The sequence below is a fragment of the Sinohyriopsis cumingii genome, chromosome 1, assembly GCF_028554795.1.
Source record: "Sinohyriopsis cumingii isolate HCF-2022 chromosome 1, ASM2855479v2, whole genome shotgun sequence".
Lineage (NCBI taxonomy): Eukaryota > Metazoa > Mollusca > Bivalvia > Unionida > Unionidae > Sinohyriopsis > Sinohyriopsis cumingii.
Genome location: NC_142961.1, coordinates 128,188,490 through 128,204,079, shown reverse-complemented (window position 1 = coordinate 128,204,079; position 15,590 = coordinate 128,188,490). Strand labels below are relative to the sequence as shown.

The 15,590-nt window shown below is 41.2% G+C and overlaps 1 protein-coding gene across 2 annotated transcripts in view; it reads left to right on the top strand.

Annotated features, from left to right (window-relative positions):
- Positions 1-15,590, top strand: part of LOC149807844 (receptor-type tyrosine-protein phosphatase epsilon-like) — a 154,577-nt gene that overhangs the window by 67,749 nt on the left and 71,238 nt on the right. The window contains exon 7 of one of the 2 annotated variants that reach the window (XM_089971380.1): positions 688-879. The exons of the other annotated variant lie outside the window; for it this stretch is intronic. Coding sequence (XP_089827506.1) covers positions 688-879 — 192 coding nt within the window. The remainder of the gene's footprint in view (positions 1-687; positions 880-15,590) is intronic. 2 annotated transcript variants of the gene reach the window in all.

Here is a 15,590-nt window from a genome sequence, read left to right as displayed (position 1 = left end):
TGCATAACACTAATAATAATACTAATGCTAATAATCAAAATAATCGAAATATGTTTATTGCTGCTACTACTACTGCTACTACTACTGCTACTACTACTACTACTACTACTAATTATGTTAATAATATCGAGAAAGATTTTAGGACAATGTTACAGCTAATATATATTTATATTGTCTTGCACAATTGCGATTGGTTAAGTAGATAGTTTTTGATACACAAGTACAAAAACACATACGAAAAAGATAAGGACAGCACACGCATCTTGGATATATATATATATATATATATATATATATATATGTATATATATATATATATATATATATATATATATATATATATATATATATATATATATATATATATATGTATGTATGTATGTATATTAGCGTCACCTTTTCACGATTATTTCAAAGTCCCATATAAGTGGCAAACAGATAATTCACTAAAGAAATTACTTTCTATTTAAAATGTCAAAACCTTTTTATTATTTGATTATTCATGACTTCATGCGACCGAGTGGAGAGAGTGGTTCTGCAAATTGACAAGTATATGTAACGGTGTCTTTTATATAACAGTGGTACACTTTGAAATGTTATCCATATTAGTTTTGAACTGTGCGACCGTTGAAAAAGATTCAGCTAAATTAAAATTGTGAAAACATTCACACTATTTTCAATTGTCAGTAATAAACTGTGAAGACTCTGTTCAAAACGCCAGACATGGGTCTCTCACTGTCTTGGAAGGAATTAAAGGGAATCTTAGTTATAATACGAGCGTTTCATTGACTTGTGAAGACGGCTACCACCTACAAGGACTAGGTTTGGTACGATGTAATGGATCCGGACAATGGGAAGGGGATCTTGGAACCTGCTCTGGTAAGCACATTCATTTACATCCTAGTTTATTGCATTTAAAAACAGACATTAAGATTTTGAAGTGATGGTCTTATACTTTGCACTGTTACACATGCATGTTTTAAACAAATATAATATTCTGTTTTGTGCATTCAAATGATCTCTAAACTCGTTGTTATGAGGTCTCATTGACGGTGTAATTAGATTACTACTACCGTGTTGAGTGCTAACTGTTATTTTATGTTTAGTTTTATTCATTTTTTATCGTTCGTTTTCTTTAAATCTAGCAAAAGAATGGGCAGTCGTATGAGTGGAAAATAATTTGTGATTTGAAAAGAATCAGACGTAAACTATATTATAAATGACAGTTTACATTGTTCATAATAAAAAGTAATACATCATTTTACTAAAATAGAGAAGTCTGTTTATAAAATTATAAAATAACCGTGATGACACAATATAATGAAAGGAGGTGACAGCCTATATGAATTATGGATAACTTCAATTATGGTAGATAAAATAGGTAGCATGCATTCATTGTCTCATTCTGTCGCATATCTATCATCTACTGCACAAAGTGTATTAATAAAACAATTGTACCCACTCTGTTTGTGTCTGATAAAGATGATTAACGTAACGTATTTATATGATACATTTAATATGAGGAAGAATGTTAAGCTAATTCTAAGAAGTGTAAGTACTTTAATATTATTGTATTGTAAACTGGAGTAAATCGTAGTCTCATGCTATCAATGAAAATGTGGACTTAAATATTGTTCTTTAGGTGCAAAGCTAGTGAAGTTGTCCACCCTCGACTATATTATTCACTATCATTTTGAAATGGAGAGATTACCAAATTTTGTTCGTTAGTATATTTTAATGCTTTTTTATAACGCAGATTTGTTTTATGTAGGACATATTGTACAGATAAGTCTATAATAATGAATTTCTTTCTTTATAATAATATAAAAGTCGTCAAATGTGTATGCTCGTAGGGAGGGTATACCTTAAAAACATGATGTATATATATATATATATATATATATATATATATATATATATATATATATATATATATATAGAGAGAGAGAGAGAGAGAGAGAGAGAGAGAGAGAGAGAGAGAGAGTGAATGGGACTTACCATGCAAAAAACGGTCCATGCACTCTGGCGACAATGGGAATTTAACATGGGGAATTTTAACATGGATGGCATTGTGTAGCGTCAAAGGGAATTGAACATGGATGTGCTTGTCTAGCGACAATGGGAATTGAACATGGATGGGACTGTATAGCGTCAAGGGAAAATCAACATGGGGATATATCATGGGTCTTTCTATAGTCAAGGGAAAATAAAAATGGGAATATATCGTGGCATAAATTGAACATGGCATATGGATATAACACAGACAACAGACAAGAGACAAACACTGATACAACATGAAAAAGTTTTCAGGCAAGAAAGTCATTTCTTTTGGAGGCTTATGAGGGGCCCTCAAAAGGGCTTTTGGCTTAATGTTAACATCCTTCCCTTAACATAGAGGACATACCATTGGTCTTCTTCTTTTCCTCAAACTTTGTCTGACTTCTGGTCCGTAGATCAGAACTCTCTTTAAACAGTCTTATCTCTCCACATAAATTTTTCTTTTCCAAACGCTTGTATCCGTCCTCCTGACAATGACCCACGATGATCTGACATACATAGGTAAGTCCGTACGGAACAGCATTGACGATACGAGAATAGAGGATTCTACGTTGAACAACATGTTGGTGACAAGAACAGGTGAAGGAATGCAGTGAACTGCGGTTATTTATAGGGGAAGGGATGATCGAAACGGACTGAGTTGGTTGACCATTCCAAACACGCGTTAGAAAATTCAGTCACCACACGTCTAATCCGAAGAGAGAAGTCTGTGATATCATATCCACTATGTAGAGGCGCTATCGTTTGTGTGCAGTCAGTCCATGCGACACCGTTTTCAATCATGAAGGAAACTCAGAAGACAAAATAGAAGATAAAATAGCAGCGAATACCCAAGTGAACACCTCCCTACTTCCAGAAGAGGCTACTTTTAATTGGGATTTTGTGGAATTGCTTACCTCGCAAGAATTTGTTCCGGTACCAGTACATTTGCCAGTACCTTCTCCTTCTTTTCCACTCACTGATCATTTCAAACAGAGACAGAAATACGAATTGGAGAAATGTATACAGCAGCAAAAGGAAGCAGAACAAAATTTTCTTCTTCAACAACAGCGAGAAGAAGAGGCAAGAAGGAAACGACAGGAAGAAGAAGCAGCGAAGAAACCAGGGTGTGAAAGTCAAACGGTCACGGTACTTTTATACATTTTAGCACAGTAAAGAAGTCTGAAACAAATGTAGCAGACTTCTTTATTACGACCGAAGAGAATAACACCTTCCCGAGTTAAACAACCCAACTCTGTGACTACGCCTGTCGTACCACCCTTGATGATTTCTACCCAAGCATCATCGACAGGAGGCAAACCAAAATTAGGCCTTGGCCGTGGTAAAGGCTTAAGGCAGTCAAAGTTGATTTAAACAAACAAAGACCCAAAGGCCTTTTTCAGGGCAACCAATTTCTCTCGAAAAGCGATAGTATTTCAATTGCCAACATCATTTGAAACTCAAAAGCCATCTTTTTTTTACCCCTATGGTATGTGTGAATGTATAAGTGCATGAGTGTATGTTCTTATTCTAAAAATTAAAAGACAATTATGTTTGATGTCTGGTCTATTCTGGTCCAAATTTTACATTCCAATTCACAACATATCACTTTAAAAAGTACTTAAGCTTCATCTTTGTCTGTCTTCACTGTCTTTAAATTTCTTCACTGTCACAGTTGTTTTCTCCACTTCGTCCTCACTTTCTTCTTGTCTTCTTTTCCTCTCCTGTTTCTCTTTCTGAACGCGTCTGGGTTCTTCCTTGGGGAGGGTAACTCTTCTTCTTCCTGTATATACCGCCTCTATTCTTCTTCTTCTTGCTTCAGTTTTTTCGTAGTGCAATCTGAAGACCAATGTCCTTTCTCTTGACAATGATAATAGGTATCTTGACTTTTGTCTCTTCTAGCCCGTGTTTTGCTTTTTTGACGGTCGGGACACTCTGAAGACCAACGTCCTTTCTTCTTGCAGATATAACAAGTATCTTGACTTTTGTCTCGAAAGGAGGGCGAGTAGTCCGTTGGCTTGTCTGAAGAAAATTTTCTGGTGACTCCTCGCAAAGCTCTGATCAAACGTTCGATCTGGGTAGGCTGTTCCATTGTTCTGCTCAGTTTGAGAGTGAAATGAATAGTGGACGGACAAAGACACGTACCCTTTATATACGCTGCGCTGTCATGGATTTAAAGTGACTTATGGTGTTTAAAAAGTAGTCATTTGACTTTTTTCAGTCAAGATGAAACGATCGCATCCATTCGTGAGGAAATGAGAAGAAAGTAAGAGACAGAAACGTGATCCATCGCCTCGTAAAATAGCTTAAGCACAAATTCATACCAGTGATTTTGAAGATGACATGAGTGAACCAGAATCCAGACCCAGAGAGTCTGCACCTAACCATCACATTCGAGAGACGGAAAAGCGCTCCTCTAGAAAATTTAGAACCACAGCTTACACTTATAGGGTGAGTTTCAAGATTTCAATTCCGACGTACCGTTGGAGAAAGCAGGAGGGTTCATCACCGAAGTATGGGATTCTTTGTTAACCACCTTGTAGCGACAATGTCAAGCCAAAGAAGACGATCGCTTGAGATTTTCCACACATCACGACAGCTTGAAATCCCCTGCTTGGACCGAGTTAAGCAGCCCAGCAGAATTGACACCTTCCAAAGTCATGGACAAGAGACAACAGGTTCAACAATCCAATGACCAATTTCACATCACCGAAGGAAAAGCGACACTGCTTATGACCCACCTCTCTCCTCCTCAAGGGACAGGACGCAAAAAGGTCTTATTGGTGGACGACCTTCGTAACACTAAAACAAGCCTCGTCCGAATTAACAACCCTTTTGACCAGATGTGTTTAGCCTAAGTAATCTTGGTGGGAAGAACCTATGCCAACAAGAGCGACACAGCAGAATGGAAAAGAGCCTGGAAAACTATTCAACAATCGGACCGAGAAAAGAACGAAATGAAGCAGAACTCCTGTTACAACAAGCCGGCCTGTCCAAAGACACAACCTGTGGCATTCCTGAAATGCAAAACTTGCAAGATGTCCTAGCTCCACACTACACCTTGAAAGTGCACACTCAACACGTGCGAGGGCCACTTTTGTTTCGAGGTCAAGATTTTAAAGATGGCAAATACATTCACATCTATCGTCACCATGAACATTTCGATGCCATTACCAGCATCACTGGATTCCTGGGATACAGATATTACATGTGCTTGTCAACTCCTGAGATTGTGTCCTACGTGTGGACAAGGCATATGTACCAATAATGCCAAGGCACACGTATGTTCAGGAAAGAAAAAATGTCACATTTGTCACCAAATCGTGGACTTGGAACATCAATGCTCATGTAAAAATGCCAAACCCAACAAGAGGAAGATGACCTCAAGAAGAAAGGCAATTTCACCTTTTTCGATTTCGAATGCATGCACAAGACTGGCATTCACATTCTTAATTTCTGCGTGGCTCATCGAGCGTGTGAAAAGTGCATCCAAGAACCTATCTTTAGTCATTGCCCTCACTGCAGTAAGATTCCTGGAGGACGTGAAAAAAATCTTTCGAGGACCAAACACGCTGGCCGAATTCTCTCAATGGATCTTAAACCCCATCGACAAGACATGGAGCCGAGAGGACATCGAACGTTTCGGAGACTGTCATCGCCATGCCACAGTGATGGCCCATAATTTCTCGGGATACGACGGACAGTTTCTTTTGAGGTACTATACGGAACAAGGCACCGAACGTCCTAAGGTCACTTTGAACGGAGCCAAAATCATTTCCATGCAAGTGGGACATGTACTGTTTAAAGATCCGATGAATTACTTGACCATGCCTTTGAGTCGAATGCCTAAATCGTTTGGAATGACATAAATGGCTAAAGGATATTTTCTTCACTTTTTCAATACCGAAACCAATCAACATGCCGTTCTATCCCATTTGCCTGTGGCTCACGATTACGACCCCAACAACATGCGTACTGAACAACGAGAAGCTTCCTACCCTTGGTACCAGGCTCACGCCTCGGACCCTTTCGACTTTCAGGAAGAAATGTTAAATAATTGTCGTTCCGACGTGGACATTTTACGGCTTTGGTGTGGAAAATTTCGAGAACTGTTCATGGAACAAGGAGGCGTCGATCCTTTGAAAGAAGCCTGCACCATTGCTAAAGCGTGTTCCTTAGTGTACCGCCAACGATTCATGCCTGAAAACACACTGGCTGTCATGAGTCCTCAAACGACCAACGTATTCGAAAACCCCAAGATCGTGTACGAGTTTAACGGTTGCTTATTTCACGGTTGTCCCGTCTGCTACCCTGAACGTGGCACTAAAAATCAGTTTTTAAAACGAACCATGGAAGACTTGTACCAGGCCACTTGTCAGCGACGTTTGAAGTTAGAACAGCAAGGACACCAAGTGGTGGAAATGTGGGAACACGAGTACGATCACCGTTTGAAATCCGATCCCGAGTTTAAACGTATCATGGAAAGTTACAAGTTCATGGACCCCCTGAACCCGAGGGACAGTTTGTACGGAGGAAGGACAAATGCCAAATGTTTGTTGTACCACGCCGACGAAGAGAAAGGATATGAAATCAAGTACATGGACGCGTGCTGACTGCATCCTTACGCGTGCAAATATTGTCACTTTCCTGCAGGGCACCCGCGATTGTTGACGGAACACATCGACTTGGACCAAATTCGACAATACGAAGGCTTGATCAAGTATAAAGTTTTGCCTCCCACGGACTTGCACCATCCCGTGTTACCTCACCATTGAAAAGACAAACTGATGTTTTGATTGTGCCGTACTTATGCCGAAACCTGTAACCAAGACCAGCCTTGTCAGCACACCCAGGAAGAACGTGCCTTGACGGAAACGTGGGTCAGGGTGGAATTGTTCAAAGCTCTGGACATGGGATACCAACTATTAGAAGTCTACGAAATTTACCACTTTCCCAAGACACAGCAGTATCACAATGGTTACGAGACTCAGAAAGGCATTTTCGCCGACTACGTGGATGCCTTTTTGAAACTGAAACAAGAAGCCAGCGGCAACCCGTACTGGTGTCACACACCCGAAGACCAAAAGAAATTCACAAAGAAATACTGGGAGCATTAAGGCAACACTTTAGAAAAACGAAGGCAGGCGATCGTTTGCAAAAATGATGTCAACTTGCATGTAGGGCAAAATAGCGCAACGACCGTGTTTACCCAACTCGAAATATTTGACAGAACCTTCCCGGTACTTTCAGATGATTCACGACAAAACCGAATTCATGAAACACGTGGACATCGTTCTTGACGATTTGATCTTATTCAAGTACGAAGAAGATCTGGACTTTGCACAAACCGACGAATTTGGAAATGCCATCATTGCGGCTTACGTGACAGCCCATGCTCGCTTAAATTTGTACGAGGTTTTAGAACTGTTAGGGGATCGTGTCTTGTACTTTGACAAAGACAGTTGCATTTACATCGATCGCCCGGGTCAACGACACCTTGACGTCGAAGGATCCTGGACAGACAAACATCCTGACGACAAGATTCTAAGTTTCGCTAGTGGCGGTCCTACAAATTACGGTTACGAATACCGGGAACCACAAGGAGAAGTGCACATGGAGTGTAAAGTAAAATGATTGACTCTGAAGTAGTGTACCAGTCGAGTGGTAAACTTTGGGGTATTGAAAGAAGCCTTGTTTTTCGTGTTTCTTTTTGAAACATCAATAAACGTGTCCTGAAAAAGTAGATAAACACTTGTCTTTTATGTCTTTATGTCACAAGTGACATTGCTGACGATATGGCTACCTCTGCTGTCTCTGCTCCCTCTTTCTCCACTTTCAAATTCATCGACGAACACTTAGATTGTACATAACTATTAGGATTTTCTGTATTTTTGTCTTCCGTGTTTATTTTTGAAACATCAATAAACGTGTCCTGAAAAAGTAGATAAACACTTGTCTTGTATGTCTTTGTGTCACAAGTGACATTCCTGACAATATGGCTACCTCTGCTGTCTCTGCTCCCTCTTCCTCCACTTTCAAAGTCATCAACGAACACTTAGATTGTGCCAGTCCTGTACCTGTCTCCGTCCTCGACTTGACCCATAAAATAAATCTATAAAATCCTCAGACACATTTCGTCTGTCTCATACAGTGTCAACATGACCTCCCTTCAGTCTCTTCTTCCCGTCAAACTGATTTGTGACTTGTATGGCATCAGTCGCGAAACAAAATCGACAAATACGTGTTCGTGTCTCAGAAGCAAGTCTCAGAGAAGTAATCCGATGGTTTACGGTGACAGCACGTCAATTACTGCAAGACATCATTCAGATTCCTCATCAGACAAAACGCTTTTTTGATAGAGATAAAGTAGCCTTGACCCAACTGGCCGATCCCCGCATCGATACTCAAACCAAAAAGCAAATCATTTTGAAACCTGGAGGGAGCGGTACTTTAGGAGGTGTCATCATTCGCTCCGTATTTTAGATATGATCCTAATGCCCCCAAAGTTCTCCCCAAGAAAAACGCCACTCCCAAAAAATCCAAACGAAGCCCGAAGAAGAAAAAGAACAACGGTGTCAAGACCAGGTTACAACCTCAGAAAAAGAAAAGCCCACAGAAAAAGAAAAGCCCACAGAAAACAGCTTCTACCCGCAAGAGAGGCACTTCAGCCAGGACGCAACTTTACATTTGCAAACCAGGACCTGCAACGGCGGTGACAGCGCATCCGGTAACCACAGGTTCATCCACTTCTCCATTGATGACCCCATGGAAGCCCGTGTCTCCAAGAACTTCTTTACCAGTGGCGACACCCTCCTCTTTATTGGCAGTGGCAGCTGCCCATAAGGTACCTGATCCCAAAATCAAAGTCCAAAAGAGATCGGGCATGTTACAGAGTTTACTGTATTTGTCCAAGCAAGAACTGACTCGATTTAGTCCGTTGCGAACCCCTCTTTTTTTGATACGACGTAAAGACAATCAGTAGCGACGCGTTCCAGTATAAAAATGGTCTGAGACAAAGCCTGGGTATCAGTGTTTTTTGTGCTCCTGAAGCCTCAAAGATGTCACCCCCAAAAAGATATCACTCATCTAAGCCCAAAGGAAAAAAAAGGAAAGGACTACCTCATCGTTTAGTCTAACATGGGGATATGTTGTCTGTCCTGTCCAAAGCTTCTCCATTCATGCGAAAAAGACACATTCAAACGGCCTTGAAAGATATAATCTATACCGTGTGCGAATGTTGTTTGAACATCTTGAAAGGCACGATCCCTTTGTCAAAACACCAGAAACAATGCTTAGGCAAACATCTTCACATTCGTTGCCAAATGATTCATAAGAAAATCCCCATTCGTCAAAAGAAGAAGATAATGGTCCAACGTGGAGGAATTTTGTCTCTATTGTTAGGACCTTTGCTTGAATGAGTATTGGGAACCATGTTCGTAGGTCTCATGGGAGCGAGATAAAAATGACCTCTGGGGTCTCAAGATCTCAAACGTGACCCTTGACATCAAATGGAATGACGAAAACTAGCTTTAGTGCCTTAAAAACGATGGATGGAATACCATCGTTGGCAAGAATATCGGACCCCACATTTAACGCCCAATCCCAATTTGAGCGAGATGTCCCAGTTAGAACACGAATTGCAGTCATAGATGGATCGCCACGATTTGTCGGAAACGGAAAAATCTCAAAAGTACGGTAAACTCTTGAAACGACTGCAACTCTTTCACCATAAAGCTTTAGACGAAACAGCTCTTCCGATTCTGAAAGACTTCAAGACCTTGATGAAAAGTCTATCCCCCACACCACCACCACCATCACCATCCCCTGTGGTCATGAAAGACGCCACAACACGAAAGTCTGATGAAGAAGAGATATGAGAAGTTTTTCAAACACCGTCAGCATCTCCCTTTTCTAGCATGATTTCAGTGTCCTTGTGGACCCCTTCCCCCACACCCCAGCCAGAAGAAATTAAAGCTTGGATTAAAAAGACGATGTCCACTCCTCTTTCGACAGAAGTGAAAAAGAAAGAAGCGAAAGCAGAAGTGAACAAGTAAAAGAAGACCGAAGCCATTCCATTACCACCTCCACCACTAGCTTAGACTTCTACTCATCTGGCCCATCGGACACGTAAATCCGTTTCCAAACAACCCTTTCGCCCTGTCCAAAGTAGCATCAGCGGAGAGTGGGTGACGAACAAAACAATGGAGAAAGTGTTAGCCAGCAATTACTACGACCCATCACATCCTGCAGGTTACGGAGAAGTTGAGAAACTGTATAGTGCTGCCAAAACGCAACTGAAAAGTCTCCATTTACCTCAAGTGCAACGATGATTGCAAGAACAAACTTCCTACACTTTGCACAAACCCATTCGACACAAGTTTACCAGAAGTCTCACCCATGTGGAATGCATCGATCATCAATGGCAAGCCGATTTAGCCGATGTCTCTCATTTTGACAGCTACAATAGGGGCTACACATTTTTTTTTTTGGTGTCATCGACGTCTTTTCCAAATTTGGCTAGGTCGTGCCATTGACTTCCAAATTTAGCAGCGAGATAGTGCAAGCACTGCAACGGGTGTTGACACAAACCGGTCGTCACCCTATTCGATGGCAAACGGACAAAGGCACCGAATTTTTGAACCAAGCTTTCCAAAAAGAAAACTTGACATACCTTTTTTTCACCACCGAGAATCTAGAAACCAAAGCCAGCACCGTGGAACGTTTTCAACGCACTTTAAAAGAACACATGTGGAAATATTTTACGCATCACCACACTCTGCAGTACATCGATATCTTAACGTACCTGGTGCAAGCGTACAACCAATCTTACCATCGAATCATTCGACGTGCCCGACAAGATGTGACTCCCGACAACGAAGTGATGGTTTCTGATCTCCTGTTTGCTATGTCCCCGATGGTGGACATCCCCAAGAAAGGTGTTGTGTTGGCTGTGGGACATCAGGTGAGCATTGGCAAAGCCAAAAGCACTTTCGACATAGGTTACTTACCCAACTGGACCACCGAATTGCTTCGTCTCACTGGACGAGTGCATGGTCGTCATCCTACCGTGTATAAATTGGAAGACATGAACGGAGAAGTGCTAAAAGAACGTTTTACTTGCCCGAGTTACAAGGTGTCACCAAAATAGACGACGTGTACGAGATCGAAAGCATTCTCGAACGGAGAACCCGAAATGTGGGCATACGACGTGTCAAAGAAGTCAAAGTACGCTGGAAAGGATATCCTCCCAGTTTTGATTCTTGGATCGACGATACGCAAGTCATCGACTATAAAAAGAAATGTCCATCATGCCCTTTCACGCAGACTCAGCTACCGCTGCAACTGCAGTGACCACTCGTTCACCCAGTTCTTATCTGCAATATTTATAGAAACAACCATTGTGGGTGTGGTGTGGAGAACATGTGCCTAAAACGCAAATCGTCTTTTCTGCCAATTCTTTGTTGTATATTGTGTCTTCGGTGCAGCCATTACCAATCTGAGTTTGCAACAAGGAGACAAACAATTGTGGACAATTATATTGACCAGTTGTATCGGTTACCTTCTTCGTAATCCCTCTATGAAATTCTCCTCGAACGGGAACAACAAGAATCTTTCGTCCTGTGCCAGTCACCACTCCAACAACAATAACCCCATTGTGGGCGGAGACACGCCTCTGACTTCCAGCAACTCCTCAGACAGCTATAGAACTCTGGAATTATGAACAACCATAACCAATTTTACTTAACCTTACCCAGTGACAGTTCCGTGGAGGTGTTTCCCAACAACACCTTGTGCTGTTACACGGCTAAAGTACGTCAGGCCATCCAATTAGATCACGACGCTCATTGGGAATTGGCTTTGGTAGAAATCATTCAACCGCAACAAATCAAAAACGTTACCGAAAAGCAAAACACTTTCCTGGTGGAAATCCTGAATGCTCAGTCGGAAACCCTGTAGAGCTGAACGAAGGACTGAATTTTATCTTTGTGTACTCCGATGTGGTGGAGTACAACGTGGTGGGACACACCTCCGTGCCGTTACTGTTGTGTCATTCCTTTCAAAGTGGATAGTACCACCACCAATGATCAGGAAGGTACAAACACCAATCACGTACACCGTGAATTTGTACATCCTCACTATTTGCCCGTCAGTAAGTCGTATTTTGACACTGTCAACATTGCTATGAAAGGAGATCTGGGACAAAATATTCCATTCTCCAAAGGGAAAGTCACGGTGAAACTCCATTTTCGAAAACGATTCTCTAACGAATTGTAAGTCATGTATCCATTGTACCTAGGCGTTGCTCGACAGCGAGTACACGGTTTAGGAGATATGTTAAAATCAGCCTTTCGTTCGGTGGATCCAGTGTTGAAACCGATGATAAAACGAGGATTGCACGCATTGAAAGATGCGCTATTGACACAAGGCAAATAATTTCTCCAAAATGTCATCAATGACAAACAAAACCCTAACGAAGCATTCTTGAGCGCAGGCAAAAACGTCTTGCTGCAAACGGGTAAAGACATTTTGGGCCGACAAGAAACTCCTATTAATACCTTGAACGCTACCGAGTCAGGCATTCCTGCTTCCCTGCTTCCCTGATGACAGGGCAAGGATAAGTCAGAAACAGACGACAAAGAAAACACCCCTTCATCAGTCTTCACACTTCGAAAGCTAGAAAGACAAAGAAAAGAAGAACTGCTTGAAACTTAGATGTTTTTGATTATTAAATTATAGAGAGAAATAAATGATGCATCAAGAGTCTCGCGCTTGTTCTAAGTCGGAACCAACCATGATGACGATGCAAGAATCCTAATGGGTCGAATTTCATCCCGTTTCTTCTTTGACGGATTCAGCTCCCATTAAGTTTGAAATCAAAGAACAACCCGAAGATTACATCGATCTGAATACCAGTTACTTGTACCTGAAAGTCAAAGTGATCAAAACGGACGACACTGCTCCAGGAGCCGATGTTAGAGTAGCTCCCGTTAATAGTTTCAAGCATTTCTTGTTCAGTGAAGTGGCCTTGCACTTGAATAACAAACTGGTCAGCAGTAGCATAGATACTTACCTTTACCGAGCGTACCTAGAAAATCTCTTGACGTACGGAAAAGACAGCAAGAACGCTCATATGGATGCTTGCGTGGTATGGAAAGCTGACACAGCAGGGGAGAACACGTTTAACGACACAGCCCTGACAGCAGATGACGATCCTCACAATGTAGGTTTTGACGACCGTAGAAAGAAAATCCTGTAAGGACGAAGTTTAGAACTGATGGTTCGTTTGCAATTGGACATGTGGTTGCAATAGAAGTATTTGCTGAACGGTGTAGATATCCGCCTGAGACTGAATCCTTTTAGCTAGGAAACGTGTACATCAATGACCTAATGACTTCCAACAGCGGAAATCTCAATTTCATTCACAACGTTGTCAACCTTGTCCAAAAAAAAATAGTTAATTGAATTGAATGGTTAATTTTTTAAAAATTTGTTAATTGTTAGTTTTGAGTTATTTGAATAAAAGATGTTGTTTTGAAGAAGAAAAATGCGTTTGTCGTTTGTTTTGCTATGGGTATCATGAACAATGCTCTTTGACTTCCTGGACGAGTTGGCAGCGGAGTCTATTGTGGAAGGAGTCAGGATAGAGAAGCATGAGGAAGAGAGAAAAATGAAAGAAGATGAGGAAAAGAAGAGAGGGATCCGACCTCACCTGTTCATATTGTGAAGTGAAGCCTATGGTGAGGGCACCTCCACTGGCAATAGCTGCACCACAGCCATTAGCTGCACCACAGCCACAACGTGAACAACATCAACAACAACAACCAGTACAGAACCCACAGGAGGCAATGAGGCCAGTTCATGCTCGAGTGTGGCATATAAGACAAAGGAGACAGATGGAACAACACGTGTTCACTATTCCACAAACGGAGGAGTGGGATAGTGAAGCCACTCAACCCCCGTCTGCTCTTCCAACACTTGAGTGAATTGAAACAATGATTGGAGTCGACGTTGTGTCTGAGGTGCCACACTCAGAAGGTGCCACCCTTAGCCAGGTGCATCTGGAGTTCCAGAAAAACAGCTCTTTTCAGGGCTAACCAAACATCTAGAAGAGAAACACTACTCAATTTGCCTATGTGTGAATGTAGATTAGTTTGATTATAAACACTTATTCATTTCCTGATGTGATTGTGTCTGAGTGTGTATTTGTAAGCGCTCACGTGCGTTTGTGTGGATGGTAGATTATAGGGTTTTGTAAGCGCTGAAGTACGTTTGTGTAGATAGTAGAGATTATGTTTTTTTTTAAACCTTTGTGTGGATAGTATATTATGGTTGTTTCTGCTTCTCCGTATGTGGATAGTATATTGTGGTTATGTGTTTAGCTCCTCCCGTGTGTGGATGGTAGATTTTTGGCTTGATCTGGCATCTCTGCGTGTGTGGATAGTAAATGGTGGGTTTGTTTCTGCTTTTTTGACATGTGTGAATGGTAAATTTTGGGATTGATTTGGCTTCTTCTCGTGTGTGGATAGTAGATCGTGGTTATGTTTCCAGCTTCTCAGCCTGTGTGGATAGTAATTTTTGGGTTTGATTTGGCTTGTTCTCGTGTGTGGATAGTAGATTGTGGTTATGGTTTTAACTTCTCCCGTGTGTGGATGGTAGATTTTGGGGTTTCATTTGGCATCTCTGCGTTTGTGGATAGTAAATTGTGGGTTTGTTTCTGCTTCTTGGCGTATGTGGATTGTAAATTTTGGGTTTAATTTGGCTTCTTCTCGTTTGTGGATAGTAGATTATGTTTATGTTTTTGCTTCTCAACGTGGATGGATAGTAAATTTTGGGTTTGATTTGGCTTCTTCTCGTGTTTGGATATTCGATTGTGGTTATGTTTTAAACTTCTCCCGTGTGTGGTTGGTTGATGTTGGGGTTTGATCTGGCATCTCTGCATGTGGATAGTAAATGGTGGGTTTGTTTCTGCTTCTTGACATGTGTGAATGGTAGATTGTGGTCATGTTTTCTGCTTCTTGGCGTGTGTGAATGGTAGATTTTGGGGTTTGATTTGGCTTTTTCGCATGTGTGGATAGTTGATTGTGGCGAGTTATTTGTCTCCTCATCTCTGTGTGGACAGTAAATAATATGAAAAGAGAAAAAATAGGGGATGTTTTCCTTCACGTCCGTGCTTTAGATATAAAATTCAAAGCGTTCGTCTTAGCGCCATTCTACGGAATAAGCAGACAAGATGGCAGTGTCAGCTTTGTTCAATGATTTAAGAAATAGTTACTTTTGGATGGTGTTCAAAGAAATGAAAAAGAATGTATATTAACAAAGAGCCTTGACTATGTTAACCAACTGAAGTTAATCCCCCTTATGTCAGAGTGGGGACAATACAAGAAGCTATGGATAAGGTAATACAAGTAAGATGCTATTTGGAAGAGACAGAGCAATGGTCAGAGTGGCCCTTTGTTAAAAGGGGTCGTGAACAACTGAAGAAAGCGGAAGAAGAGATGACAAAGGTGATAGATGTAGAAGTGAAGAAGATCAAGGAAAGTTGGTTAAAGGAG